At 53.0% G+C, this 25831-nt stretch overlaps 1 protein-coding gene across 2 annotated transcripts; it reads right to left on the bottom strand.

Annotated features, from left to right (window-relative positions):
- Positions 1-134: 134 nt before the first annotated feature.
- On the bottom strand, positions 135-22393 carry Rcc2 (regulator of chromosome condensation 2). Of its 2 annotated transcripts, none has more exons than XM_021628696.2 (13): positions 22201-22393; positions 21427-21714; positions 16470-16563; positions 13720-13863; positions 11380-11511; positions 10940-11028; positions 9909-10023; positions 6994-7160; positions 5344-5524; positions 5027-5132; positions 4370-4442; positions 2856-2933; positions 135-2346 (listed from the first exon to the last, which is right to left on the bottom strand). In XM_021628696.2, exons 2-13 carry the CDS (start codon positions 21703-21705, stop codon positions 2242-2244), a joined length of 1563 nt encoding a protein of 520 aa, XP_021484371.1. In that variant the 5' UTR covers positions 21706-21714; positions 22201-22393; the 3' UTR covers positions 135-2241. The 2 variants fall into 2 exon arrangements, with proteins under 2 accessions (XP_021484371.1, XP_060235153.1); XM_060379170.1 differs by lacking the exon at positions 22201-22393 and adding an exon at positions 21869-21981.
- Between the last annotated feature and the right edge of the window lie 3438 nt (positions 22394-25831).

The raw sequence follows: 25831 nt of genomic DNA on the forward strand, positions 1-25831 counted from the left end.
ACCCCAGAAGGAAGCTCTCTAGGGGGCTACTTTCATCCTCTCTGAACCCTTTTATGAAGCTCGCGCTCAGGGCTGGACAAGGACGTGGACGCACTCCACACTACTGAAGAGGAATCATGAAAGCCGAGGCAGAGTAAACAATGATGCCGTTTATTTAAAATGTTTACTCCAAGAAATATATATATATATAAAAAAAAAATACGACAATTAACAGCACTAAACCAGGCACCTTCAACCGAATCCCATCATTCTCGTTTGCTCCCTTCACACTACCCTCTGTGGACGTCCAGAAAACTTCGGGAATCCATGGACGCCCAGAGCGGTTCCCACCCAGGGCTTCCCACCTTCCTCCTGTTCTAAAGATTCCCTGTGGGAAAGCTTAGGTGGGAATTTTAGCCTACAAGGAGGGGTTGTGCCAGGCACAAGGCTCTCTACCTAGAAGACACTTTCTGCTCAGCCTCCACAGGGCTCTAGCCAGAGGCGCCGGCTGCTGGCTTTAGGTTTGCTCCCTAGAAGATGAGCCCAGCCTGGCTCAGGGCCACTGTGTCCTCAACCCTCTTGGTGACCACACAACACCAGGAGACCTCCAGGATAGGAGATCCAGGCCAGGAGGAGCAGACCCTGAGCGACACTCTCCAGAGAGCCCAGGGAAGGCTCGGGTCCTGCTGGCAGAAGGGCGGTGTCTGGGGTGACCTGGACAAAGCAGGGTAGTTTTGCAGAAGCCCTGCCACAACAGAAGCTTGTCTCTGAACTGACTACAGTTGGACACATGATGGGAGACAGTGGGAACTCGGACAGACCTGTTCCCGCCAGGCCATGGCACTGGCTTGGACAGATACACCTTGCCAGAAGCTGCTGTGGAGTGCTGGGGCAGAGGAAGCGACTATAGATCATTTTTGGCATTTTAACATAGAGACGGCATTTTAACAAGCGTCACAACAGCAGAAGCAAAACCATAAATCTGAAGAGCAGACTTGAACTTCCCATCCACCAGCCTCACACTTGACTCCTTGGGCCCCTCTCCCAGAGCACCACCGAACTAAACCTATTAAAGCAGACAAGCAGCCCAGACCCTCTGGAAACCAAGGCCCCAGCCCGAGCTGCCACCACACTCGGGTCCAGCGAGGAGGGATCCAGGAAAGGCACCTCGGAACTCAGCCACAAAGTCAACACCAGGACCGGCTCGGGCAGAGGGCACTTGTGGGGAAGTGGTGACAGTCACAGCATCCGCACTGACACGCAGGGCAGGGGATTTCACCAGGAATCCCAACTATTTGGTACCAGAGCCAAGCAAATGCAAGCGGCCAAAGAGCATTGGGGCCAGGGGAAGAAAGGCCATCCTAGGTAGAGGGGACAGCAGGAGCGGACAGGCAAAGCACACACTGGACGACAGCGGGTCAGAGGACTGAGAACACATATGACTGCTGGCTGATCAATCTCTAATTGGTAAAGCACAGCCTGGGCTCCACAAGAAGCCATAAAAGCAGGCCCTTCAACAACACAAAGGCTCCCCTCCTTGCCCACCCCCACATCCCATGGTCCCAATTCTCATTTGGACTTGGAGAGCTAAGTAGATATAAATGGCTAAACACAGACCCCAAAGCCCCACCAGGGGGGAAACGGCTGGTTCTACAAATGCTTCAGCCAAAAGGCCGTGGGCCTTGCAGAAAGCCAGCCAGCAACAGCTATTATGGGGGCAGGAGCAGGCGGGCAGGCCCACAAGCAAGTGACGGGTCTCCCAAATTGGGCAGGCAGGAGTCTGGGTGGAGACAGACCGACCACCAGGGATTTCTTGGCCTAGAGGCTGCTGGTTCCTGGAAGGGCCATTTCTGTCTGGGAAAGTGACGATTCCTCTCCCACGTGGCACCCACTCGGATCACAATGCTAATTATGGCTGGAATGGGAGGGCTGGACAAGGATACTCAGGAGGGGGGAGAAAAGAAATACAACTTAAAAACAAAACAAAACAAAAAAAAGCCTAAATTGTTCAGAGTTCCTGCCTGTCTTGTAGAAAGGCAAGTTGGCTATAAGCAAATGTTTTAATCAAACGTTGAGGAAAAACACTTTGGAAAGCATACAGAAAAAGGTAGTTAACGTCGAATCAATCACTTGGAAACGGAACCTCGGGGAGGCTAATCCAATGCACCTTCGGTCAACCTTTGCTTCCTAAATTCCTTGTCTGACTTCTGGTCCCAGTGCACGTGGAAATGACAGCTGCCAGGAGGGGAGTGCCGATTTGCCTCAGAGGGTGCGTGGGGTATATTCGGGCAGCCTCTTGAGCTTCTCCTTCTCAGCCTCACTTTCATCTCGTGCTATCACCAAGGAGTGTGAATAGCCCATGGCGACCTGCAGAAACACGCTAGTGTCAGCACAGAACAGGCATCCCACATCACATCTGTCAGATGCTCAGGCACCGAACTGGCTTGATAGGGGTCAGTGGGGAGAGAGAGTGGGCCCTGGGAAAGAAGCAAACCCTCCTCTCCCCGCTAAGCACCTGCTCTTGCAGGACTCTTGCAAGCCCCACCCTTCCAGGCCTACAGGAAGCTCCAGAAACCCCTTCCGGCAGCGACTGGGGTGCAGCTCCACATTGTACTTGACCCTGACCACAGGCCAAACTGTATCACCTGCTCAGGGACTAGTCAGTCCCTGGTCCTGGCCTAGTGGCAAGGACCCCGTTTGGGGGTGGGGGAGTGCTACCACACCAGCAACTCCACTGTGGACCTGGCCAGCACCCTGCCCCTCTCCTACTGAGCGCTGTACCCTCCAACCAACACTCTACAAGAAAATTAGTCAGGCTTTTGCACAGCTCAGCAGGCTGTGACACCACAAGCATGTACGGCTGTGACAGGCCTCACCTGTTCAGAGAAGATGCCGTCCAGAGTCTTCACTTCCTGAGCTGCGGTGGAAGACTTGGGCTTGTGGTCCCCATATCCCTGGAGAGAAAGGCAGAGATGACAAAACATGGACGGTGTAAGGGCCAACAAAAGGGAAATGCATGTTTCCAGGTACATCTAAAGAGGCGAGATCATGTGGATTATGGGCCAATGTGCAGAGCTCCAGGTGGTCGACTCCCAGAGTCACACCACAAGCAACACATACAAAACAAGTGACGGTGGCGCCAGCCCTGACACTTGACCAGGAGGAAGGAGCCAATTATCAGTGACAACCCAAGCCCACTGTTGCTAAGATGCAAAGCTGTGTTTGGGAGTGCATTTATTAAAAAAACATTTTTAGAAATGTGCCTGGCTACTCTGCCCGCACGTCTGTCTGTGTGCCACTTGTGTGCCAGTCACTTGCAGACAGTTGTGAAGCACCATGTACATGCTGGAAGTCAAACCTGATCCCTCTACAAGAGCAGGCAGTGCTCTAACAGCTAAGCCATCTAGCCCCAGAAGAGCAAGTAGTTTTTGAGACAATGTCTTGATAGGTAGCTCAGGCTGGCCTGTTACATCACTATGACACTGACATTCCACTATGAATTTAAGTTGTCGAGACTATTTTTGATTGGCCCCCCAAGCAAAGCTGTCCAAAGTCAGGTGTAGTGGTGATCACCTTTAATCCCAGTACTTGGGAGGCAGAGGTAGGCAGTCCTCTGAGTTGAGGCTAGCCTGGTCTAGTGGGTTCTAGAGTAGCCAAAGCTACATATTGAGTCACTGTCTTGAAAAACACAACAAAAATCCATGCCAGCCATCCTCTGAAAACACAGAAAACAGAGGAAAGCCCTCAATCTCTTTGAGGGCTCAGAAGGGGCCCCTGAACCCCAGTGATAGCCTGAGAGACAAGGACAGCCCAGCCACATGGCCTCCATCAATGAGAAAACTTCTACTCCCAGAGGATGGAGTAAGAAAATAAATGAAGATAGTCAAGGGCCACACCGAAGATGTAACCCCGGCTGCAGGAGTTACACAGAACGCACAGCCAACCCTGGCCTCCTCACAAAGGTAGAATCATTGAGCTTTAGGACCTAAAGATAGGACGTCTGGATCCACTCCAGCTGCTGGGTCGAAAACAAACTGCAACTGGATGGGAAAATGAAGAACAAAATCCTCCAGTCATTGGTGTGGCTGGCCTAATGACACCAACCCACAGAGCACATACCAATCATTATGCTGGCTGCCTATACTAAGCACAAAGCCTGGATGCCACAGGGACCAGGAACTCGTATGTCTCCTGTGAGTGTGGACACGGGTCCCAACAGCAGGAAACTGTCTCAGCATGTAGCCTCCCATCTGTTCTACAGGAAGGCTGGCCAGGACAGCCTTAATACTTCAAATAAAATGTGACCCAAAGTTACACAGAAGGACAGTCCTTAGTGGACAAGGACACACGGCTAGTTCAGCTCTTTCCAGACCCTGGCGCGCAGGCTTACCAGTTCCCCGAAGGTTGGCGACGGACCCCAGCTAATGGTACTCTCATCAGCCGCTACGATGATGCTGCTCTTCCTGAAAACAGGAGGAAGCTGTCACCACCCATCCAGAGACCAGGACACCCGCTGTTGCCATGCCCACCCCCAGACTACAAACTCAGTCAGGGGTGAGAGGCCAGCACCAAAGCCAGGCCCTCACTGCCCGCATCTCTGTCCTGGGGCTTTCAGAGGGAGAGCCTTTGGGATGGGCGACACACACAGGGGACCAGGGAGCAACAGCCCAGAGCCAAGCTGTCCCATACATACCCACATTTGCCACCTCTAAGTACTGGGTAATTAATTCAGGGGACACCCTTCAATGAGAACAGCAAACTAAAACTCACCCTTTCCTCCTGCTGGGAGAAACCCTATCGTTTCCAAGCTGGGAAAGCTGTCACCCTGTTGACTGTTTTTGTTCCTCCCCAAACAAAAATGTTTAAAATTAGTCACTTTTCCAATTCTAGCATCTACAGGCCCTCACTCTCCTCTCTCCTGCACTCTGGGGGTTTGCTGTCTCCTATGTTCAGCCAGGGAGACCCAGAATCAGTAGACACTGACATACAGGGTGTCCAACACTCCAGGAAGGTACGAGCGCTATGCGTCCCGGATAAAGCCACTCACCCACAGGCGAGGCTCCGGATCCGCCAGCCACAGAGGTCCTGCACTGCTTTCGGGTACATGGTAGACTCTCGGGAGGTATTGGTGGCCCCCCAGAAAAACAGGCCACCTGGAAGAAAACAAAGGATATTAGTGCCACAAGCAAGCACCTCAGGACAGCAAGGTGAGGGACATCTGTTTAAAAGGACACTGCTGACAGAGAGCCAGGGACAGGCATGGCTGTGGGCCCCGTGGTATTAGCTATCCCTGGGAAGGAAAACCTTGCACTGAACTCCAAGCATGGGGATCTGGGAAGCTGGGCAGGAGACACAGGCACTGACCCACTTCACTGACAGCGAAGGAGCAGGTGTAACCAGCGTAAATCTGGGTCGCGCCACGTCCAGGGAAGTCAAACAACTTTACCAGGCGAGGTACCATCTCATCCTTCTGCTCAGCATGGCCCAATCGGCCATAGCCACCAAAGCCCCAGGAGAAGACTCGCTTCTGTGAGTCCAGGACCAGCTGCAGTGAGAGGAGACACAAGGCTGGGACACACGATCCACCCTTTCTGACCAAGGATCTGGGATAGCAGCGGACGGTAGAGGAGAGGAGTGTCGCAGCCTATGTGGCAGCCGGCAGGGAAAGGCTGCTGCCCACACAGGCGAGGGGGCACAGACCTGCCTTCTCTGCATCTGTGAGGGTTCATATCTAAATAAACCCCGTCAATGAGCAACCAGCCAGCCTCTGCATGGGATAGAGGGTGCAGAGTTCAGGGCTCCAGCACCTGCCCAGCATGCACAAAGCCCTGGGCTATATACCCAGCAGTAAAGAACAATAGCACAGGCTGCCCCAACAAGACAAAGAAAAAAGCATCCTGGCTTAGGGCTTGCAGGTATTTAATCCACGAGCACCATCAAGCAAGCAAGAGAGAAGCCCTGGGACTCAACGTTCCTTTCTGCTGCCAAAGCAAAAAGCCCAGACCAGGCCCACTTACTGACAACAGAGATTAAAATGGGTCAGTGACACACACACACACACACACACACACACACACACAGCTTTCTTCCCAGCACTAGAGGCAGAGGCAGGTGGATCTCTTTACATTTTGAGACCAACCTGATCGTCATAAGGTTATAAGACTAGTCTTAAAAACAAAAAGCCTGGGGCAACAGAGATGACTCAGTGGTTAAGAGCACTATCTTCTCTTCCCAACATCCGAGTTCAATTCCCAGCTATCACAAGGTGGCTCATAACCATCTATAGTGAGATCCGGTGCCCTCTTCTGGTGAGCAAAGGTACATGAAGGCAAAACACTATATGTAATAAATAAATCTTAAAAAAATAAAATAAAATAAAAGCCTGCAAGGCTTGGTGGTACACACCTGTAACAAACACTAAGGGAGGCAGAGGCAGGTGGATCTCTGTGAGTTCAAGGACAGGCTGGTCTACCAAGCAAGTCCAGGACAGCCAAGGCTACACAGAGAAACCCTGACTCAAAAAACTGAGGGGAATGGAGGAGGCCCCAAACCAGGAAAACAACAAAACCAGAGGGCCAGCAAAATGGCTCAGCAGTGAGAGCACTTGTCGTGCAAAGTTTGATTCCTACGACACAGGTGGAAGGAGACTGTCCTCTCACTTCTAGACGCACGCCATGAGTATGTGTGCACACGCACACACACAAATCCCCAAACAGCGAAAACACACAGGTTATCCTTCCGCAGTTACTCTGCTAAACGATGTTTAAGGTCGTGAGACACCTTCAATAGCTAGCCATTCACACCTAGGCAAAAGGCACGGTCACAGACTCCATGATGCATGTGGTAGTGGTGGGCACACAGACACGTACAGGGATATTCATGTTTGCGTGTTGCCTGTCAAGGTAAAGAGATCCTGACAGGAAACTCAGGCAAATGACCTAGCTTGAGGGGAATAGACAGCCACCCCAGAACCAGTCTACACCAGCATGGCTCTCGGGCAGAAACAAGGCTTACTGTGTGGTTGGCGCCACAGGCTACGTCTCGAACCACCACATTTGGGACAGGCAAAATCTGCCCATCCTTGGTCTTCTCAATGAAGATGGCCACCCGCCGGGGCACCAGCTCACAGTCGTACTCTATCCGCTGTGCCCGGGCAATGAACTTCCCATCTGAGTTGTGTCCTGTGGGGAGAAGAACAGGCCATCAATGACAGAAGGCCCAGGCCCAGGCAGCCGCCCTGCCTCTAGCCAGAGACCCACCTAGATAGTAAAGAGCTTGGCGGTACCACAGAGCACTCCTTAAAACACATACAAAATAAGAAGGACACCAGATGCAGCAGGGCCATAACTCGGGGAAAACTCTACTATGCAAGGACTATGAAGCAAAGAAGGCAAAGGAAACTGTCCTCATGTGGCTTAGGTCACAACACTGACGGCTCTCACCCTAAGGACAGTCCACCAAGCCCCCAGTTGGGAGCTCGGAGGACCTCTGGAAGGAAAAGGAGGGACATGATCACTTAGCACAAAATCCTCCTCCATTCCTGTCTACAAGATAGCAATAATTTAAGCAAAGGACACAAAAGCCTAGAGTTCACAAAGCACCTACAGGACATGAAGGAGTGGGCAGTACTAGCTCCATTGCTGAAGGGGCAGCCAGGAACTGCACGAAACCCAGTGCTGGTGCCCCATGCCTGCAGCCCAAAGACCCAGCATTCTCTGGCCTCTTGCATTGGTGGTATATCCTGGCACTCAGGAGGTGGAGGCAGAAAGAGAAGTAAAAGCCACCCTCCGCTACAGAGGGAGTGTCTCAAAAACAAAAGAGGCTGGAGAGATGGCTCAATGGCTAAGAGCACTGACTGCTCTTCCAGAGGTCCTGAGTTCAATTCCCAGGAACCACATGGTGGCTCACAACCATCTACATTGGGATCTGATGTCCTCTTCTGGCCTGCAGGTGTACATGCAGACAGAGCCCTCATGCTTGTAAAGTAAATAAAGGCCACACACGCACTCTCACACACACTTACACACACAACAAATAAAAACACCGAACAAAAACAAGCCTTGAGGCTGAGTCTGCATCCTGGCTGCTTTCGGCCCAGAACCTTCTCAGTCCCTGCCCCCGCAGCAGCAATGCTGTGACAGGTGTGGCTGCACCCACCTGGCAGGGCGTGACTGCCAGGAAAGAAGAGTCACGGCAGGATCATGGCCGGTCCCCAGTGGGATGTGTGAGCACCGAAACACCCTAGACCACAACCTAGTCAAGCACAGCAGGGCAGGCGCTCACTTTAGAGGCCCAGTGCGAGCCTGTCCTCTGTAAGGCGGTCAGCTCAACCCCACACCACTAGGAGGCACCAGTCAGCTAACAATCTTAGGCTCTTGTGTTTCCTCTCTACTAACCCAGGCTCTGATGTCCGGTCAGTGTCCTATTCAAGTGTTGACTGAACCAGACTGTCCCAGAGGGCAGCAGGCACATACTGGAGTTCTTCCTTCCCAGCTTCTTTCAAGGAATTACACTCAGCACACAGCTGCTGCCACAAGGGCAGGAAGATGTGTGTGTGTGTCCTTCTCAGGCCAGCCAATCACTGCAGCACAGCAAAAGGGAGCACAGCCCAGAAGCACCTCCCCTGAAACCATGTTTGAACTCTAAAAGCCATGTCTGTACTGAGACATGCCAAGAACAGAACTGGAGGATAGGGCCTGTGTTTTGCTTTTGGAATAACTTTCACTATGAGGCGCTGGCTGGCCTGTTAACCCATGTAAATGCCAACTTCAAACTAGTTGCAATCCTCCTGCCTGACCCTCAGTGGCTGGGATCACAGGTGTGTGCTAGCACATTTCAGAGTGAACTGCAGAATTCAGAGCCAGGTTTTATAGATGGGGATCAAGCTAGGTCCCTAACTGCCTTTGACAAAAACTCAGCCCAAGACACTGCCCACTGTGCTCAACTGTCCCTGCACAGCCACTCCACAAACGCCACCCCACTGCCAAGATCAAGTTCCTGAAGGCACGAACTCTGGCTTCATCAAGATGCTTGTCTGAAGGTGGCAGGGAAGCTGCACACACAGCAGGAAGCACGGAAACGTACTTCCTGTGCTGGGCCTGAGTATGGCAGGAGGCCCGCCTGTGGCCATGGAAACTGTTTATCCAACAGCCCCGAGAACTCCCTGGCAACCGGCTCGGGTGTGCTTAAGGGGCTAGTCCTTCTTATTCACTTCTGACTCGAGGTATATTTAGTTTCACAGAGTCACTGTTCCCTGTAGCCTACAGCCAGTGCAATGCTCCGCTTCTATTTATACTTTCCCATCTGCGCACTTCTAATGACGCTGGGACCCAGCAACCCAGATCCTGGACTGGTGCAGGCTGTTCAGACACCAGCAGGGGGAGCACACACCTTGCCTCCTGCTCAGGACTGGAGAAGGCACCAGGAAGTAAGTGCCTTGGAGTCAGAGGGGAAAGGAAAATGGAGACCTTGCAAAATTCAAGTGGCTTCTAGGCCTGCTGACCTCCTGTCTTTGGCTCTGTGCCTGCAGGGAGTCCACTGCGATGAGGGACGAGCTGCAAACACACCAGCTGCTCACCCAGCTAGGATTGTCAGAATAACCTCACTCTTATGTAATTCTCACTTCCAATAAAGGCTCATCTGTATACGTGAAACAGGATGAGAGAGGCTCAGCTTCTATCCTTCTGTCTGAGACTCTCTTATGAGAGTTTCCAAACCAGAGGAAAAGCACCTCTGCCAGACTCAGTCCTGGCATCTTCGCTGACCCCTGTGACCTGTGAGTCATCGGCAAGCTGTCCCGCTGAGCCGAGATGCACTCAGCGGGCAGAAGCTACTATCTGGATCAATTACCCACGCTGCTAACGTGTGCACAGTGCCTTCTGGCTCTACATTTACAGTTAGATTACAGAGCTTTTAAGAGACTTCCATACCCAGCTGGCCATACTCAGGGCACCCAAAGGAATAGAGGTTTCCCTTGCAGTCCATCAGCATGCTGAATTCAGCCCCGCAGGCCATCTTGGTAATCGGCTGCCCATTGTACATGATCTGAAAAGAGAAGTCAGCCAACTTTCAGCTCTTCCTAATTCCACCCTGGCAAGAAGCAACTCAGGACAGTGGACTGCACATTTCAGAAGGCCGCCACCTGAGCACACATGTAACACAAAGCTAGACTACAAAACCTGTGACCCCTCCCTCACAGGACAGCAAAGGATGAGAACAGGAACTGTTTTTGGGGTTTTTACACCTCAGAGTCTCCCTGCAGCAAACCTGTCATATGGCGACTCAAGCACTGGGACCGGGACCGGAGACAAACACCTGGCAGTGACCACAGGGGCTCACCTCTGATGCTAATACTGCTTGTTATCAGCCCCAACTTGGAAGAAACAAGCAGGGCTTCAGTGACACCCTCAGTGGGGCCTCAACAAAGGTGTGAGCCAGATGTGAAATGGCTCAAAAAGGAAGCACAAAGACAGCGCGTGACAGGCTGGTCCCACAGCACAGGGTTAGAAAGCAAGCACAGAACCTGGGAAAGGCCCAGACTAAGCACTTTATTATTAACAGATGCTACAGGTGAACATGACACCCAGGTCCCCTTGCTCACTTTACTAACTATCCAAGTACATTCCTGAACTCATAGCTGGCAAATCAGGGGCCCTACATTATCCTTCAAACCCTATGGGCTTAGCTACTTTAGAAGACCCCATACACCCCCTAAGCCACTGGCTGATGGCATTTTCCAGGGAGGAAGCCCCCTGCAGACTTCATAAGCAAATCACAGCTCTTACTGGGTACCTCAGAGGACAAGGACAGCAACACAGTATCCACAGGGGAGGAGACCCTTACATCCCTACCACTGGGCTGACAGAACACAGGCTCTCTCCTCCACACTTTCCCTCCTGAAGCATCACTGTTCTCAAACCAGAGCTAACCAAGCGCACAGCCCACAACCTTGCCGTGGTACCTGAGCAGGGCTTGGGACGGCATCTGTCTGGTTTCCAAGGCCCAGCTGTCCCATCTTATTCTCTCCAAAGGCAAACACAGTACCAGTGTCTGAAAGGAGAGAAAACCATGAAAAAAAAAAAAAAGGGATGTAAGGGAGAATGTTTTCAACTGGAATTAGATCAAAATTATGCAAACAGTCCATTGACCACAGTGTGTGGGGGAGGGGCTTGCCATCCACCCCCAAGGACCACAAGGGTGCAGAACGGAACTGAGCCCTGCCACACACAGAACCTGGTCTAGGCTCCCAAGGGGCTTAGGGCTTTCCTACCTTCAGGAAGCTGCCCACCCATCCAGGGAATTCTCTTCCTGATAGCAGCCCACAAGCATTCAGCAACCTTACCCACCCCAGAGAAACCATCTCCAGAGCCTTCTGTTTCAGTTAAAAGAGAGCCTTCTTACCTGTCAATGCCAGGGTGTGGTTGCGCCCACATGCTGCCAGCACAATTGCCTCATGGCTGAGGGCCTCAATTAGTCTGGGGGCTTCAACCCTTTTGGTATCACCATGGCCCAGCTGCCCCTTTTCATTCCGACCTGCAGGGAGATCACGGTTGGCTAGGTAAGCAATGCAAGGACATGCTGGGGTGCATGGTGGGGCAGCTCCCACTCTCGTGTCCCCCAAACAAACTTTCAACAAATCCCTGTACGCAGGACAAGCCCAGCTACTCTCCTGGTGGAGCTGTACCCAATAAAAAGGGCCACCCCGAACACATCCCAACAGGAAGCAGTCAGTTTCAGAACCACTCCAACACACCCAGTCTCAGTTACCCCAGGAAATGCTTGGTTTGGCCTGGGTGCTCCACAGGTCTCAAGCTCCAGGAAAACAACACAACTGCCATTCCTTGTGGCATCTGGGGACAGTCCCCTCCTCCTCAGGGAGGGCCTGATATACCATCATTTCTCCTCATCTGCACCCCACCCCCAGCACCTGTTGTAAGACCCAGCTACATAAAGCCTCACGGCAAGGGACAGGCCTACTCTCAACAAGCCCCTTGTCTATAGAACATCTCCTCTGGACAGCTGTTGTGCTGTACTACTGTGGATGTGTGGAGGATTTCACAATGCACAGGAGCTCTAGGGAGCCCTGGTTCAGCTTAAGATGGACAAGGGGTGAACCCCAGAACAGCTGAAGCCCTGAAATCCTACCTAGGTTCCATCACAGAGCCAAAACAAAATCCCAAGAGGAACCCCAAGGACCCACTCAGAACAGCACACAAGTAACTCAACGTGGAGATTATATGAGGCCGGAAAGCGTGGAGTCCACAGTAACCTTACCCAGTAGTTTTCCCTTCTAGTTAGTTTAGTCTTAAGACAGGTGAGTGAGCTGAGCCCTAGCACCCCCCAAGAAGCAAGCACAACAGGTGACTAGCCTCCCTCACAGGGATCCCTCTGGAGGGATGTGCACCAAATAAAGGGCTGGCTCCAGGGTCAGCACTGGACAGGTGCCAACTTCAAGAGGAGCCTGCCAGCCCAAGCTCAGTGAAAGGCAGGCTGCAGCTCAGGAGGCAGACAAGCGAGGCAGCAGCACTCTGCCTCCTGTTCAGAATGCCTTCCGTGTCTCTAACAATGGGCTCATGGTACTTCCTGGCCGGGTCTCCACAACCCCACCGATGCTCTGGGGAGACCCCTCTCTCTTGCTCGGGGGGGGGGGGGGGGGGGACTCACTCTAGTCACAGGCTCAGCCCTGAAAGGCAATCTAGAACCTCCATGTCAACAAAACTCGACAAGGAGATCAGAGAGACACTGACACAGAGGCAATGGCCAGTGTTGCACATGAAGTAGCAGGAGGGCCCTACACCGACCTGGAGAACACAAAAATTGGGGCAGATGTTGGTGTGTCACCTAGAGCCTGGAAGGATAAATTTGGGCCACACACACTTGTTAGATTTTTTTTTTCCAACAGAACTATAAAATTAGCCAAGTGCAGAGAAGACAGCAGATGTTAATATTTTTGAACTCTGACACAGCAGCTCATGAAATCACAAAAAAAAAAAAAAAAGAAAGCTCAAACAGATCAAAATAAAAAACGTCATATGGAATAGAAGCCAGCCAAAGGCTAGAAACAAATGGAGAAGCCAACTACCCCAGCTGCCGGAGCCCTGATGAGGCTTGGATGACGTGAGCCTTGAGCAATACCTCCTGGCCTACCTGGAAGAAAAATGATAGCTGGGAGTCACAAGAGAGTCTGGCAATGAGGAGGGAGGCTGAGACACAGGAGGGACAGAGGGTGTAGACAAAGGCTGTGCTCAGAACTGAGGCCAGAAGCCACAGAGCTCAGCCATGGAGACCTTGTCTCAAGACGAGCTAGCTACGAGAGCCAGGGGGTGGCGTTCAGTAATGGGAACACAGGCTTCACTCCACACAAGAGCTACAAAGCAGGTCAAGGGCTGGATGAAGGGACAACAGGCCAAGAACAGATGGCTGGTTGGAGGGATGGCAGCATCAGAAAGAGCACACTTGCCTCCCGTTTGGGAAAACATTCTCCAGGACTCAAAGAACAGGTCCCAGTGAAATGGGTCAGTGGGTAAACACTCGCTACATAAACCCAGAGACTGGGGCTCTATCCCTAGAATCCACATAAATAGAAGCAGGAAGTGGCTCCCAAGTTGTCCTCTGACCTCCACATGTGTCACACCAGGTTGACATGCAACACACACACACAAAGAGCAGCCACGGATCCAGACAGAAGACGAGGCCTCTTCCAGGTGAGTTGCACATCTATGTAACCCACATCCAACTTACCCCAGCTCCACAGCTTCCCTTCTGTGGTGATGAGGAGGCTGTGGGCCGCACAGGAACCTGAAATAACGGTTCGTACCCGGACTCCTGACAGGCACCCATATCTATGGGGACCCCACAAATTCTGACCAAGGTTGCGGTAGGCAGCTGCAAAAGAAGAATGTAAATCAAAGCCATGACAGACAGGCAATGGGCCAGTGGGCAAATGAGGAGCACCCCAGCATGTCATGCGGGGCCACGGAAGACGCGAGGCTACTCCATGTCACTGGCCCTATCTATTTTCACAGTGCCAAGCCCTCTCCTCAGATCCTCAGACCCACACACACGGCTGCTGGTCCCCAATCCTAAATACAGGGCAGGGCTGGCCTTCCTGTACTCCATCTGGAATGACACAAGCTCATTCTGGAGTGTTTTTATCTATCCTCCTGCCTGCACCCTGACCTCCTCACAGCTAGAAAAAGGTCTTTCTCAGACCCACTTGCTTCCTTGTTGCCATCCACCCCTGACCTCTTGAGTTCCACCCACACCTAGGAAACTCAACTTGCTGGTCAGCCTGTCACCTGACTTGCTCACCCTGTCATCCCACGGCCTCTATTAGCCCTTCAAACTTTCTGGGAAACCACATCTGACTTTGTACTGTGCCCCTTAACTGCTTCCCACCTACTACACAACTGCCTCCACTATGACAGGCAGGGGGACCAGGCTGCGGTCCCCCTGCCAGGCTCACCTCCAGGTAGAGGAAGCTACCACCCCCACTTCCCTGAGGCAGAGGTGTGGCCTTTCTTTCACCTCCAGAACAATGGCGAGTATCTTGAGGAGCTAGCCACAGTTCAGGTGGCTCAGACACAGGCCAGCTGGCTAAGGAAAGGCCTCCCACCGGTCAGCCACGAGGAGTAGTGGCAGTACACGTACCCCTCCTTCCAGTACAGAGCAGCCCCTGCAGTGACCAGGGCACCTAGCATCAGAGGGTACCCTCAGACTCTGCAGCCAACCACACTGAAAAGTGCTTTAGGGGGCTGGAGAGATAGCTCAGTGGTAAACTGCCCTTCTGAAGGTCCTGAGTTCAATTCCCAGCACCCACATAGCAGTTCACACCTGTCTGATGACATCCTCTGGTGTGCAGATGTACACGGAGACAGAACACCCATACACATAAAACTGCATGAACAAATAAACAAACCTTTCTTTAAAAAGTGCTTTAAAACAAAACCCAACAGCACAGTCATTCCAAGGGATGAAATGAATGAAAGACAGCCTCTTAGGCTGTTAAAACTGAAGAGAAACTGGAATCAGCCCTGAATCATGGACGGCAGCAAACGCAGACTGCACACCTGCCACGGGACCAGGCCCAGAGGGAGAAGAATGGCCTGGTTCTTGAACCAGCTGGCCCAGGGAACCCTGGCTCCCCAGCACCTCTGCCAATGCTTCCTTCCCTGAAGAGGGCGCCATCACCAGCCACACGAGCATCCGGGGGCCTCCCCCATCCCAGGGGCCCCTCCTCATTTCAGTACAGAGGGGCAATGGTTCAGAGTCAAAGCCATACCGGGCAGCGGCCTCACTTCAGAGCCTGACTGATCAACATTAGCCCCCATGGTTTACAGACCCCCAGGACCCGGTCCTCACCATAGGCCACAGCAGGGACCATCATGCTGTTATGTAAACCAAGATACATTAAGGGTGGGGAGCTACAAAGATCCAAGAGACAGGGTGCATAGGTAAGCACCCCCTCCCTACCTGCAGGTCGGTGGGAGATAAGCCTTGTCTAACAGCTCCAGGCAAAGGTTACAGGTAGCCTAAACTTCTGAATGTTTACAATTAATAAGCGAAACTACACAAACCTGACTTTGGAGGCACAAGGTAAGACCCCAACATTAGCCAGGTCTGCTCTGGATACGTGGCACAGCTTCTGGGCCACAAAGGGCATGGAACGCGGAGGTGAGAGTCAGGTCAAGGCACCACTGTCTGCAGGACAATGGACACATGGACAGCAGGAACCCTGAGTGAACTAGCTGCAGCGGCCACTCTGCTCACTCAGGACTGGTAGGTGCCCATGGCTGTGCTGAAAGATGGGCATCTTCCACGAGGAGCAGCAGCTGCTCAGCTCCATCTGTACCATGCAGGACCTTCTGCCATCTTCCTGGAGCAGGGTGATGGCCAAGGCCCCTAGGTTTGGGTACCAGGGTGTGTCGGTGTTCAAATATTTGTTCCTGGACAAAGCAATGCTGGAAGCATTTTGGGCATGTTTCCAAATGAAGTCAAGAGCCATAAAGTATAGAGCTGGGCCCGCCCTCTTCAGCCCAAGAGGCCCCCCAGGAAGGCACCCATCTTCTACAGACAGTTGGATACAGGAAGTTACTTGGTGGGACCATTTCCACAGCTTTCTAGTTCCACTGAGTTGCGACAGACAAGCTATCGGTCACATCTGACAAGTGTGTGGGGCCACGTGGCACCACAGAACAGGACCAGCCTCTTCCTTGTAGTGAAAAGGAATCTTGAGGACTCAAGGGGTCATACCTGTTTGAAGACTACAATTCCCTAAGCAATCTCAGAAAGCTTTCCACACAGCACAGCCAGGCGTAAGAACAGGCTCAGCTCAAACACATCATCTTCACCAGAGTGGCTCTGTGGCCTCAAGCAATTTGCTTGGCCTCTCTGAACACATCCACAGACACAAAGACTACCTACCTGGTGGGCGGTCCCAGCACGCCACCAGCCACCTGGTTACACCAATGATCGAGAAACCTTTCTCATACCTTGTTGTTTAGGCACTTCCTTCCGTCCAATCAAGTCCCAGTTGGTTGCCCCAAAAATCAAAAGCTGCCCTTTGCACTTAGACCCTTCAAGTTTCTGAAGAGAAAGAGAGAAGGCCAAGAATTAGCTTGTTAAGGTGGCTGCTGACACTCCAAAGCTGCTCAATGGATGGAATAAGGGCAAGGTCTCTCTTTTGCAGCCCAGACCAACCTGGAACTCACCTCTTCGGGCATCAGCCAAGTATTGGGGTTACAAGTGTGCACCATCACACCTGGCTTAAAAATAATGCTCTGCGGGCACTTTCACTCTGGTCAGAGGCCCCATCCAATCACCCCCTCATTTACATTCTCCAAGGTAGGTGACCCTGAGCCTTACCCAGAAGTCCTGTTGTTAAGTCTGAGCTCAAGACTAACACTGAGACAAAGGAGGGCACTTATGACCAGCCTACAAGGCTGGAGACCCAGGAACCCACACGCCGTGACCAGCTACATAGTCCCCACTTCAAGAGCCATGACGCACTGGTAGCCCTCACACCTCAGCCCTGTGTCACTTCTGCAGGGTCGCCATGACCCTCTGTGCTGCCCACAGTCACAGGAGAGTTTTAACAGGGAGGAAGTAAGGGGATATTACAGTCTAACTTCACCAGGGGAGGCAGAGGAGTAACACAGGGAGGGCACTGCTTTGGTGGGCAGCAGGGCTGCCACCATGCTGCTCACAGCTGGCACCAGCAGCAAAAAACAGCCCCTTACAAAGGCTAACAGCCCAACTCCCTTCCCTCCATGTCTGGAGTTCGCTCTGCAGTTCTGATAATGGTCCTTGCAGGTCAGCCTCCTTAGCACCAGCAGCACAGGCAGGCAACACTACACCTGTCCAGTGTGTGTGTGTGTGTGGGGGGGGACGCTTCAATTCTCAGCCACTTTAGATATACCCCCCCCCAACACCAGGGCTACTGAGCCTACACTACCTACACAGATCTAGCCTTTTAAAGGCTACTACCCCATTATGGGCAATGCTCATAAAAATCAACTCTTCTCTCTGCCTTCTTAAATGTCAAAATACTTTATTATTCTTTCCTTTCAAACTGTGCTTGTGGGCTTCTGAGATGTCTCTGAACTGAGCAGTAGCTGCAGCTCCAACAGCTCCAAGTCAGCTGTTCCTAACGACACACCCCACAGATCCGTTTCCAGAAGTCATAGTTCATTCTTCGGGGAACCTGACCTCCCAGGCGCCGCTACTTCCAGTCATGTCCAAGAGGCAGAGGCAGGAAGCAAGCTTCACGACTGGCCCAAGCCTCATAGGAATGGAGCAGCCTCCCTGTTCAATTATTCAGCTCTCCTGCTGGGTGTGGGGGCAGCCTCCTGGGGCCAGACTCAAGTTACCTGAATGGGATGGGAGCCTGCTTTCCCTTTGTTGAAAAGCAGGTGTGGCAGGAATATCCTACAAGCCCCAGCCCAGTGCCCTGGGCCTCGGCAAAACCTTCACTTGCTCATGTCTATCTCTACTTTGAAGGGGCCTCAGAAATACACGGGACGGTGATTCCATACCAGATGCCACTGCCCTAGAAGCTTCTGAAGTGGAGAGAAGCTCAAGGGTTCCCAAGCTCAGCACTCACCGACAGGGAGTGCTGCGGTCACCCTGAGCGGACCAGGAATGCTGGTAGTCAGTCTACTGCCATCTCTGTGGCTCCTGAAGCCTTCATGCCAGCTGGGCATGTGTCTGTGGGCAATCTTGCCTTGTCTTCCCGTGAAAAACACAACTGTTCCCAACGCTCAGGGAGGCAGAGGCATGCAGATCTCTGTGAGTTCAAGGCCAACCTGGTCTACAAAGTCCAGCCAAGATTACACAGAGAAGCCTTGTCTCAGAAAAAACAAAAACAACAAAAATCAGGAACCCTTGTCTCAGAAAAAACAAAAACAACAAAAATCAGGAACTGTTAGCCTGGCTTGAGCTTCTAACATCACAGACTCCTGAGTTCTCACAGAAGACCTTTACTATACCCCTGCCAGTCCCTACACAACTGTTTGTTATTATTCCAACAATTCTCTCCAAAATTAACTCTTTTCTCCTTATGGAATAAAAACTTTTATTTGTGCTATTCATAATGCCCTTTCAGTCAAAGCCCCTGTCAAAAACTCTAGGCCACAGAATGGTAACAATCTATTCCATAAGCTTGTGGGAGGATCTCAATTGTAACAACCTATGCCACAAGGGGGGGGGGTCCCCAATGAACAAATGTATTGGAAAGGCCTTGGGGGCTCACTGGACAAGCATCAAAAGAAAGGTGGGAGGAACGGAGGGAGGAGAGCCAGGAACAATAGAAAAAGAACAAGCCAGAGGTTTCCCTGCTCTCTGGGGGCTAACCCAGCCTCCTATGTGACTCCATGCGTGAAACATATCAACACAGCAAAGCTCTAGAGTCCAGACCAGGTGAACTCCATCTCCCCATAATGGTCACAATCGTGACCTGAGCCAATGAGTGGCCAAAGCAGAAAACGCACTGAGTGCCTCCAATCAACAAAATGTAACTTCCTGGCCACAGGAATTATTCTGAATTATTGCCTGAGTACACTTTGTGAGGCAGAGTCAACCTTTTCACACATCCATTTAGGAGACTGAGGCTCTGGGACAGAGGCTTGGCCTTCAACTACGTTCATGAAAAACAGACAGTGAGTCTCAGGGTCCATGAAACCTTAGCAACCCCACACAGAGCCAGAGGCCTGCACCACTTACCAGTTTCTGAGGGCTCAGGCAAGGCCCCTGGTGATGCGTCAGCCCCTTCCTCGAAAGACAAAATTACCATCCAATATGACCACCGTGTACACAGGACAAGAGTGAAAACTAGTTTTCTACAAATCAGCTCTTAGGGACTTTCCTAGCACATCTCACTCCTGCAGGATAGCGCTGCCCTCAAAAGCATGAGCACGTGGCTCACCTTCCAAGCCCCACACAACTGCAAGCTCAAGATAAGGGAAGGCGAATGGCGGATGCTCACACACTGTGGCAGAGGACCTCCCACTGGGAAGAGGCCCGAGTTGGCTCAGTGCCTTCTGGGAAAGAGAGAGAGAGAGAGAGAGAGAGAGAGAGAGAGAGAGAGAGAATGGTGGCACTCCCCAATCCTACCAGAAGCAGAAACTCAAGGCACACTTCACAAGCGCCAACAGCATGGACCTTCTGAATCTCCACAGGCTGGGTTCACCTTGCCAATGACCCTGTAGCAGTGTGGGGTCCTGCAAAGGCCCCTAGCTTTAAGGTGATGGGGACACACAGCCTTTAAGTCCCTGTTTCTACACATACATGGGAAGCTAGCTGCACACACAAGACAAGCACAAACTGCAGGGGACTGCCTTTACTCAGAGATGGTGTCTCCCAGTAGGACAGAGACCTATTCCGAAACAGGGTGATGGAGAGAGACAGGCCTCTGAGCCCTCCTACACCTCCTTCTTCCTTTCCGAATGTGAATCCCTTCAGGGGTCTCTTTCCAGCCCTCAGAACTCACTGATCTGGGAGTGGGCTAGAACAGTTAGGCAGCTAGCTCAAAAGAGGATGTCCCCTCTCAAACTGGGGACAAAGGACTGATGGGACTATTTAACATCTCAAAAAGGATGTTGGCCACCAGGTTCTCCCAGCATCCTTTAGTCACTACCTGTTACAGGGCCTCCTGGTGCACATAGCTGCCCCCTACCCTAAACTTAATCCATCCCAGGGACCTCCATTCCCTCAGCTGCCCTTACCTGTATCACCCAGTCATTTATTACCCCCTCCTATGAGCCTCGGCTAGCACCGGGCTGCCCTCCCCGGTCCTCACGTGTCCTGCACTGACTCTGCCAGCTGTCCCTCCCTCTGCCTATGTCTCCCTTTTATCCACAATAAGCTTTCTCCTCCAATATACCCTCATCCTTTCCTTTTCCTCATTCGGTAGATCATCCAATTCCACATGGCTTCCTTAAATTCCATGAAAGCCTCACACAACAGAGGCAAGACCCCAACATGCCTAACTTCTCAGCCTTGTCCTGACCACTGAGCAGGAAGTAGGAGGGCAGTCTGTGGGTTCCCCTTTCAATACTCAGGCTAAGATGACTCTACCTAGCAAGCCTACCTCATGCAGGGCTTCTCTGCATGCCTAGCCAGAAGAACCTTCCTTCAAGATTTTAAGGTTAAAGTCCCTTTACTAGGTCTCCTAGTGTGCCTGGGCAGCTCCCTTTACTCTAGTCACCTCTGCAGAGCACCCTTTTGAAACAAGGGTGACGCTCCAAGGATCAAGCTCCATCTCTTAGGTAAACAGAGAATGCGTCTCCTGAAGGAACGGAGGAAGAAGTGTACCAAAGAAAACTTGCACAAAGTTCTAGTTGGGACACAGTGGACCCTGGGCCCGGTTCACACTGGCACTGCAGGGCTTTTTCCTAAAGCTCAAATTGGATGACTTAACCCAGAACTTACAAGCGAACCGACCCCACGGGCCCCACGCCGCGGCCACCGGAGGTAGACAAAGCCCAGTGCCGCTCTGCGGGGGGTCTCGGGTGGGAGGAGAGCCCCCGGGCGGGGAAGGGCCTCCGAGGAGCATGCGCGCTCACAAGCCTCAAGGCCCCCACCATGCCCCGCGCGCACCGGCCGGCCGACCGCGCAGGGCACTCATCGAGCATGCGCGCAGCACGCCAGGCCCCGCCCCCCCGGGGCGCCCGAGCCGCAGCGGCGGGAACCTCAAAGCCCCGGCGCGAGCCGGCAGCTCCCCGCGGGCTGCCCTCCCCCCCCCTCCGGAGGAGGAAGACACTGGGGGGGGGAGGGTGGACGCGCGGGGGATGGGGAAGAGTGACAACACCCGCACGGCCACGCACTCCGGTCGCCCCGGGCCGGGACCAGCACCCCCCGAGTTACCCGCGCGGCGTGGGGGAGGGGCGGGGCGTGACCCCGCGGCGCCCCTCCCCCCCAACGGCCAACCGCCCGCGCCCCCGCCCCACTCACGACGCGCTCCTTCGTGTGCTCGGGCTCGGTGATAATCGCGGCCGCGCCGCTCGCCTTGCCCGCCGCCGCCGGCCTGGCTGTGCGCTTGCCGCCGCCGGGGGCCCCGTCCAGCTCCGGGCCGTCTTCGTCGCCGCTGCTGCCGCCGCCGCTGCTGCTGCTGCAGCGCTCGGGCCGCTCGCGCTTCCTGCCCGCGGGGCCGCCGCGCCTCCGGGGCCCCGCGCGCGCCGTGCCGTTGCCCGAACTCGGCTCCTCCCAGGCCGCCCCCTTCTTCCTGGGCATGGTCGCGGGCTGCGGAGACACGGGCGCACAATGCACGGGCTGGCTGCGGGGCGGGGGAGGGGAGCGCGGCGCGGCGTGGGCCGCCCCACCTGCTGCTCCCGCGCCCCTCCCCACGCCGCGCGCCACGCGGGAACCCCCGGGGCCCCCGCCCGGCCCCAGGCACCTGCGGGCACGCGCGGAAAGATTAACTTTCGCGGGGCCCCTGCCCAGCCCCCGCGGCCCCACACTCGGCCCGTCTCCTTTTTTTTTTTTTTTTTATTGATTTTGAACAATGGGATCTCTGTCTGTCTCCGATTAAACCACGTGGATCCGCCTTCCTTCCCCTTCTTATTCATTCCGTTCCCCAACCCCCCTTCCCCAGCGTTGTTTTTTTTAACCTTTCTCGGATGGGGGGGGGGAGGAGGAAAGGAGGAGAAAAAAAAAAAGAAAAGAGGAAAAAAAAAAAAAACTTTCCCAGACCCTGCAAACTGGTCCAGGTCGGTTTCCAGCCCCTACCTGGTTGGAGTGATGAGAAAAGGGAAGGGGAGCGACTGGAAGATGGGTCGACGGCTTCTTCTCTCCCCGGCCCAGACGAGGGCTCCAGCCCACTCACCAGATACACTTAAAATGTAAATACGAGCTTCCAGAACAAATGCTACAACACAAAACAGAAACACATGTGCGGCCGGGCGGCAAGCGAGCGCGCGCGCGGCGGGCGGCGAGGGGCCCCGGGCGCGCGCGCCCCCTACCGGCTGGAGGACCCCGCGGCCCGGCCGCCCACCCGATCCTGCGTCCCGGGCGCCCTGTGCCACGCCGCAAACCCGGCTCGGCTCCGCCGCCGCGCGCTCCGCACGCCCTTCCGCGCAGCGCGGCCTGCGCGTCACAGGGCGTCTTTGGGGCTCGGGAGAGTGTCAGATTCTCTTGTTTTTTCCTCCGAGCGTCTAGACAGGTCACCTGAGGACACTCGCTGGAAAATAGTTGCTTTGCTCACGCAGCAGCCAACGAGGGACGTGCCCTAATTGAGTGATTGGAATGAAAGATGAATACAATTTGAATAACTTTCTCCTATGCAGACAGAGGCTAGATTTTATTCTGTCGTGCATGTGTCCAGAGTGTGAAGCCGGGTGCTGTTACACGGTCAAGTTACGTAAAGGTTTGATACAGTAAGAAAATGATTAGTGATTAGCTGTGGGCATTGGTGGACTTGAAAGTACTTGTGGTGAAAATTTTTTTTCTGTTTTTTTTTTTTTTTTTTTTTTTTTAAACGTATTTACTGTGACCCCAGTACAAGAAAGGACTAGATGCAGAGGTGCTAGATGCAGAGAATACAAAACTAGAAAAGATGTCTGCCCTATTGGCAGGCGGGGTAAAGAAAAAGATGAAGAAATCATTGAAAGCGTGGTACTTAACCCATTCCCTGGTCAAGGAAGGCGGTTCCTGGGCAAAATGAGTTGAGCAATTTAAAGAATCCGACCTGCCAGAATAGGGGAAGAACACATTTCCCCAGCCCCAAGGAGTAGTTCAGGCTACAGAGATCCAGGAAGGGAAGTGGCCAGAGGTGCTGGGGTGAGATTAAAGTGGCAAGGCTGAGGAGTCCACAGGGGCCAGCTACAACAGGACCGGACAAGCCACGTGCAGGACTGCCAATTGGAGAAAGATCGGCTTGGCTGGGAGACTTTATCACTTTCTCTTCTACAAGTGTTTCTTCCTTTTTCTTTGGGGTTTTGTTTTGCCCCGTGAAGCCCAGGCTGGCCTGAAACTCACCGTATACCCTGGGTGGCATTGAACTTGAACCTCCTCCTGCCTCCACCTCTCAAGTGCCCGTGTTAATCCTGTAGAAAGTTTCTTTTTGGGCAACTTATTTGGCTGACTAGAATTCTAGGGTCTTTGCGGTTCATTTTCTATTATATCTAGAACAAGGTGGGGGTTGGGAGAACAAACGTCTGAAGGCAGATAGAATCCAAGAGACCCAAATCCAAGTTATTTGATCAAAGTCACAAGTCTGTGTGTCCCGAGAGCCGGAAGCACTCATGTAAAACCACCCCGAAAATGAGCATCAACTGGCGCTTTTCAGAGGCAGCCTGGTCTACACTACACAGAAGCACCGTTTGAAAACCTCGTGGTAGACCTGGCATTCGCAAAGACCGAAGAGATTAAACCGTGATGCTTTGATAGAAAACATTTGAACCAAACCAGAAAAGAATTTTGCCTAAGTTCCCTGTTTCAGGAAACAGCACGCTGGAGCCTGTCCGGGGGAGGTGGCTGGTTGGGCGTTTATCCTCCCGACTACGCCCTGTGTGGCCAATTAGAAACGCTGAGGGTGCCTTTAAAAGGCTTTTAGGCAGCCAGTCTCCCTGCCTTCTCCTGCCCCATTACGCTGCTTCTGCCGGCGTAAAAGGCACATGCGTCAGAACCGCTGATGCAACCCGACGCTAATATCACGTTGCATCATCTGACCCAAGGTGTGGTGCTCCCAAAACTGGTTTTTCCTGAGGCTGTGCTGGGGAAGAAGAGCTCTTGGGGGATAACACCCACTAACCGGCCTTCCTCGTCGGCTGATAAAAGTGTTTTCTGCCACCACATGCCTCCGTTCCACACTATTTCAGACCCAGGGGAAGCCCGAGTGACTCCCCTGGCTGAGATGCGGGGTGAGGACGCACACACTCCTCGGCGGGGCTTGCCGGCTGCTGCTCTCCTTATGTAACCAGTGTGACCGAGGGAGGTGCATCTACCGGGCAAACCGGGCGTGCTCCCTCCAACCCCCACGGGTGCTTGGAATGTTGACTTCATTTTAGTTGAGCAACTGCTCTGGACAGAAGGTGAAGAGGAGAAAGGAGAGCAGAGACTGAGACCTCTGGGCCCTTCTGTGTGAGCACGGGTGCCTGGCCCCGTTTGTACCTGGAAACATACACTGATCTTGCTGTTAGCCTTTTCTGCTGCTCCTTACTAATCGTTAAATTCAGCGACAGCCAGGGCCCATTCCAGAGGTGCGATTCCATTTAGCTAGACCACAGAAAGCTCTCCTGGTGGTCTAAGGATTCTGGGTCCCATTGATATAAAAATAAAGGCTCTGGTGGTGACCTCCCAGGCGAAATGTAAGCCTTTGGCTTTGTTTTTAAACAGGGTGTCATGTATTCCAGGCTGGCTTTGAAGTCACTGCAGAGCCGAGGAAGACCTTGAACTCTCCATTCACCTGCCTCACCTCTGGAGCAGTGAGCTTACAGAAATGTCCCGCCCTTTAGTCCATTTATATGGTGCTGGGAATCGAAATCTGAGGCTTCTTCCACGCTAAGCACCAGGGAGCCACACCCCCCCAGAAATGAAGTCTGATGGTCTGGGTAGGTGCCATAGGACCACAAGAGGAAGGTACACAGTCTACCTGTGCTGCTGAAGCAGGAAAGTGGGAAGCTACTGCCTCCTTGTATGTGGCCGGTCTGTGTTGCAAGTATGTTTTAGCATAAACACACACTGGATTTGTTTGTTACATCTGGGGTTTTTGAAGGTTTTCTTTTTCCCCCTTTGTTCTTAAAACAAGGTTTCACTGTGTGGCCCAGCATGGCCTTGAACTGGTGATCAGCTGCCTCATCTTCAGAGGGCTACCATCATGGGCCTGTACCAACATACCCAGCTCACACTCGACTTGAATGCTCAGAGGGGGGAAAAATCTCATGCAGTTTTATTAATGTAGACAGGTGGTATATAGCTGGGTATGCCCTGTTGCTTGGGGATCTAGCTTGAGCAACATACAGAGAGCTCATATAAGAAGCAAATAGAGTTGGGGATACGGCTCAGCAGTAGAGAGTTTGCCCGGCAGGCAGGCGAGAGCCACGGGATAGCACACCAAACACACTGAAGTAAAGGGTAAGCCTGGTGTGATGGCACACACTTAGAATCCTAGCACTCAGCCAGCTAAGAGGGAAGACTGCTGAGTTGAAGGCCAGCCTGGGCTACAATAGTGAGCCTGGTGTATAGACCCAGAGCAAACCAACAACACAGAAGCTGAGGAGACGGCTCAGCGGTTAAGATGGCTTACTGCTCCTGCAGAGGGTCTGGGTTTGGTTCCCAGCATCCCCCCGTCGGAGGCTCACAACTGACTGGGACTGTCTAGCTCCAGGCCATCCAATGCTGCTGCATGCATAAAAACACA

This window comes from Meriones unguiculatus, chromosome 3 (genome assembly GCF_030254825.1).
Source record: "Meriones unguiculatus strain TT.TT164.6M chromosome 3, Bangor_MerUng_6.1, whole genome shotgun sequence".
NCBI lineage: Eukaryota > Metazoa > Chordata > Mammalia > Rodentia > Muridae > Meriones > Meriones unguiculatus.

Coding starts and splice junctions, on each gene's coding strand:
- Rcc2 (XM_021628696.2), bottom strand. CDS start 21,705: ATGCCCAGGAAGAAGGGGGCGGCCTGGGAGGAGCCGAGTTCGGGCAAC. Junction 16,564..21,426: donor AGCACACGAAGGAGCGCGTC/GTGAGTGGGGCG, acceptor CTTTCTCTTCAG/AAACTTGAAGGGTCTAAGTG. Junction 2,347..2,855: donor ACGGCATCTTCTCTGAACAG/GTGAGGCCTGTC, acceptor GTGTTTCTGCAG/GTCGCCATGGGCTATTCACA.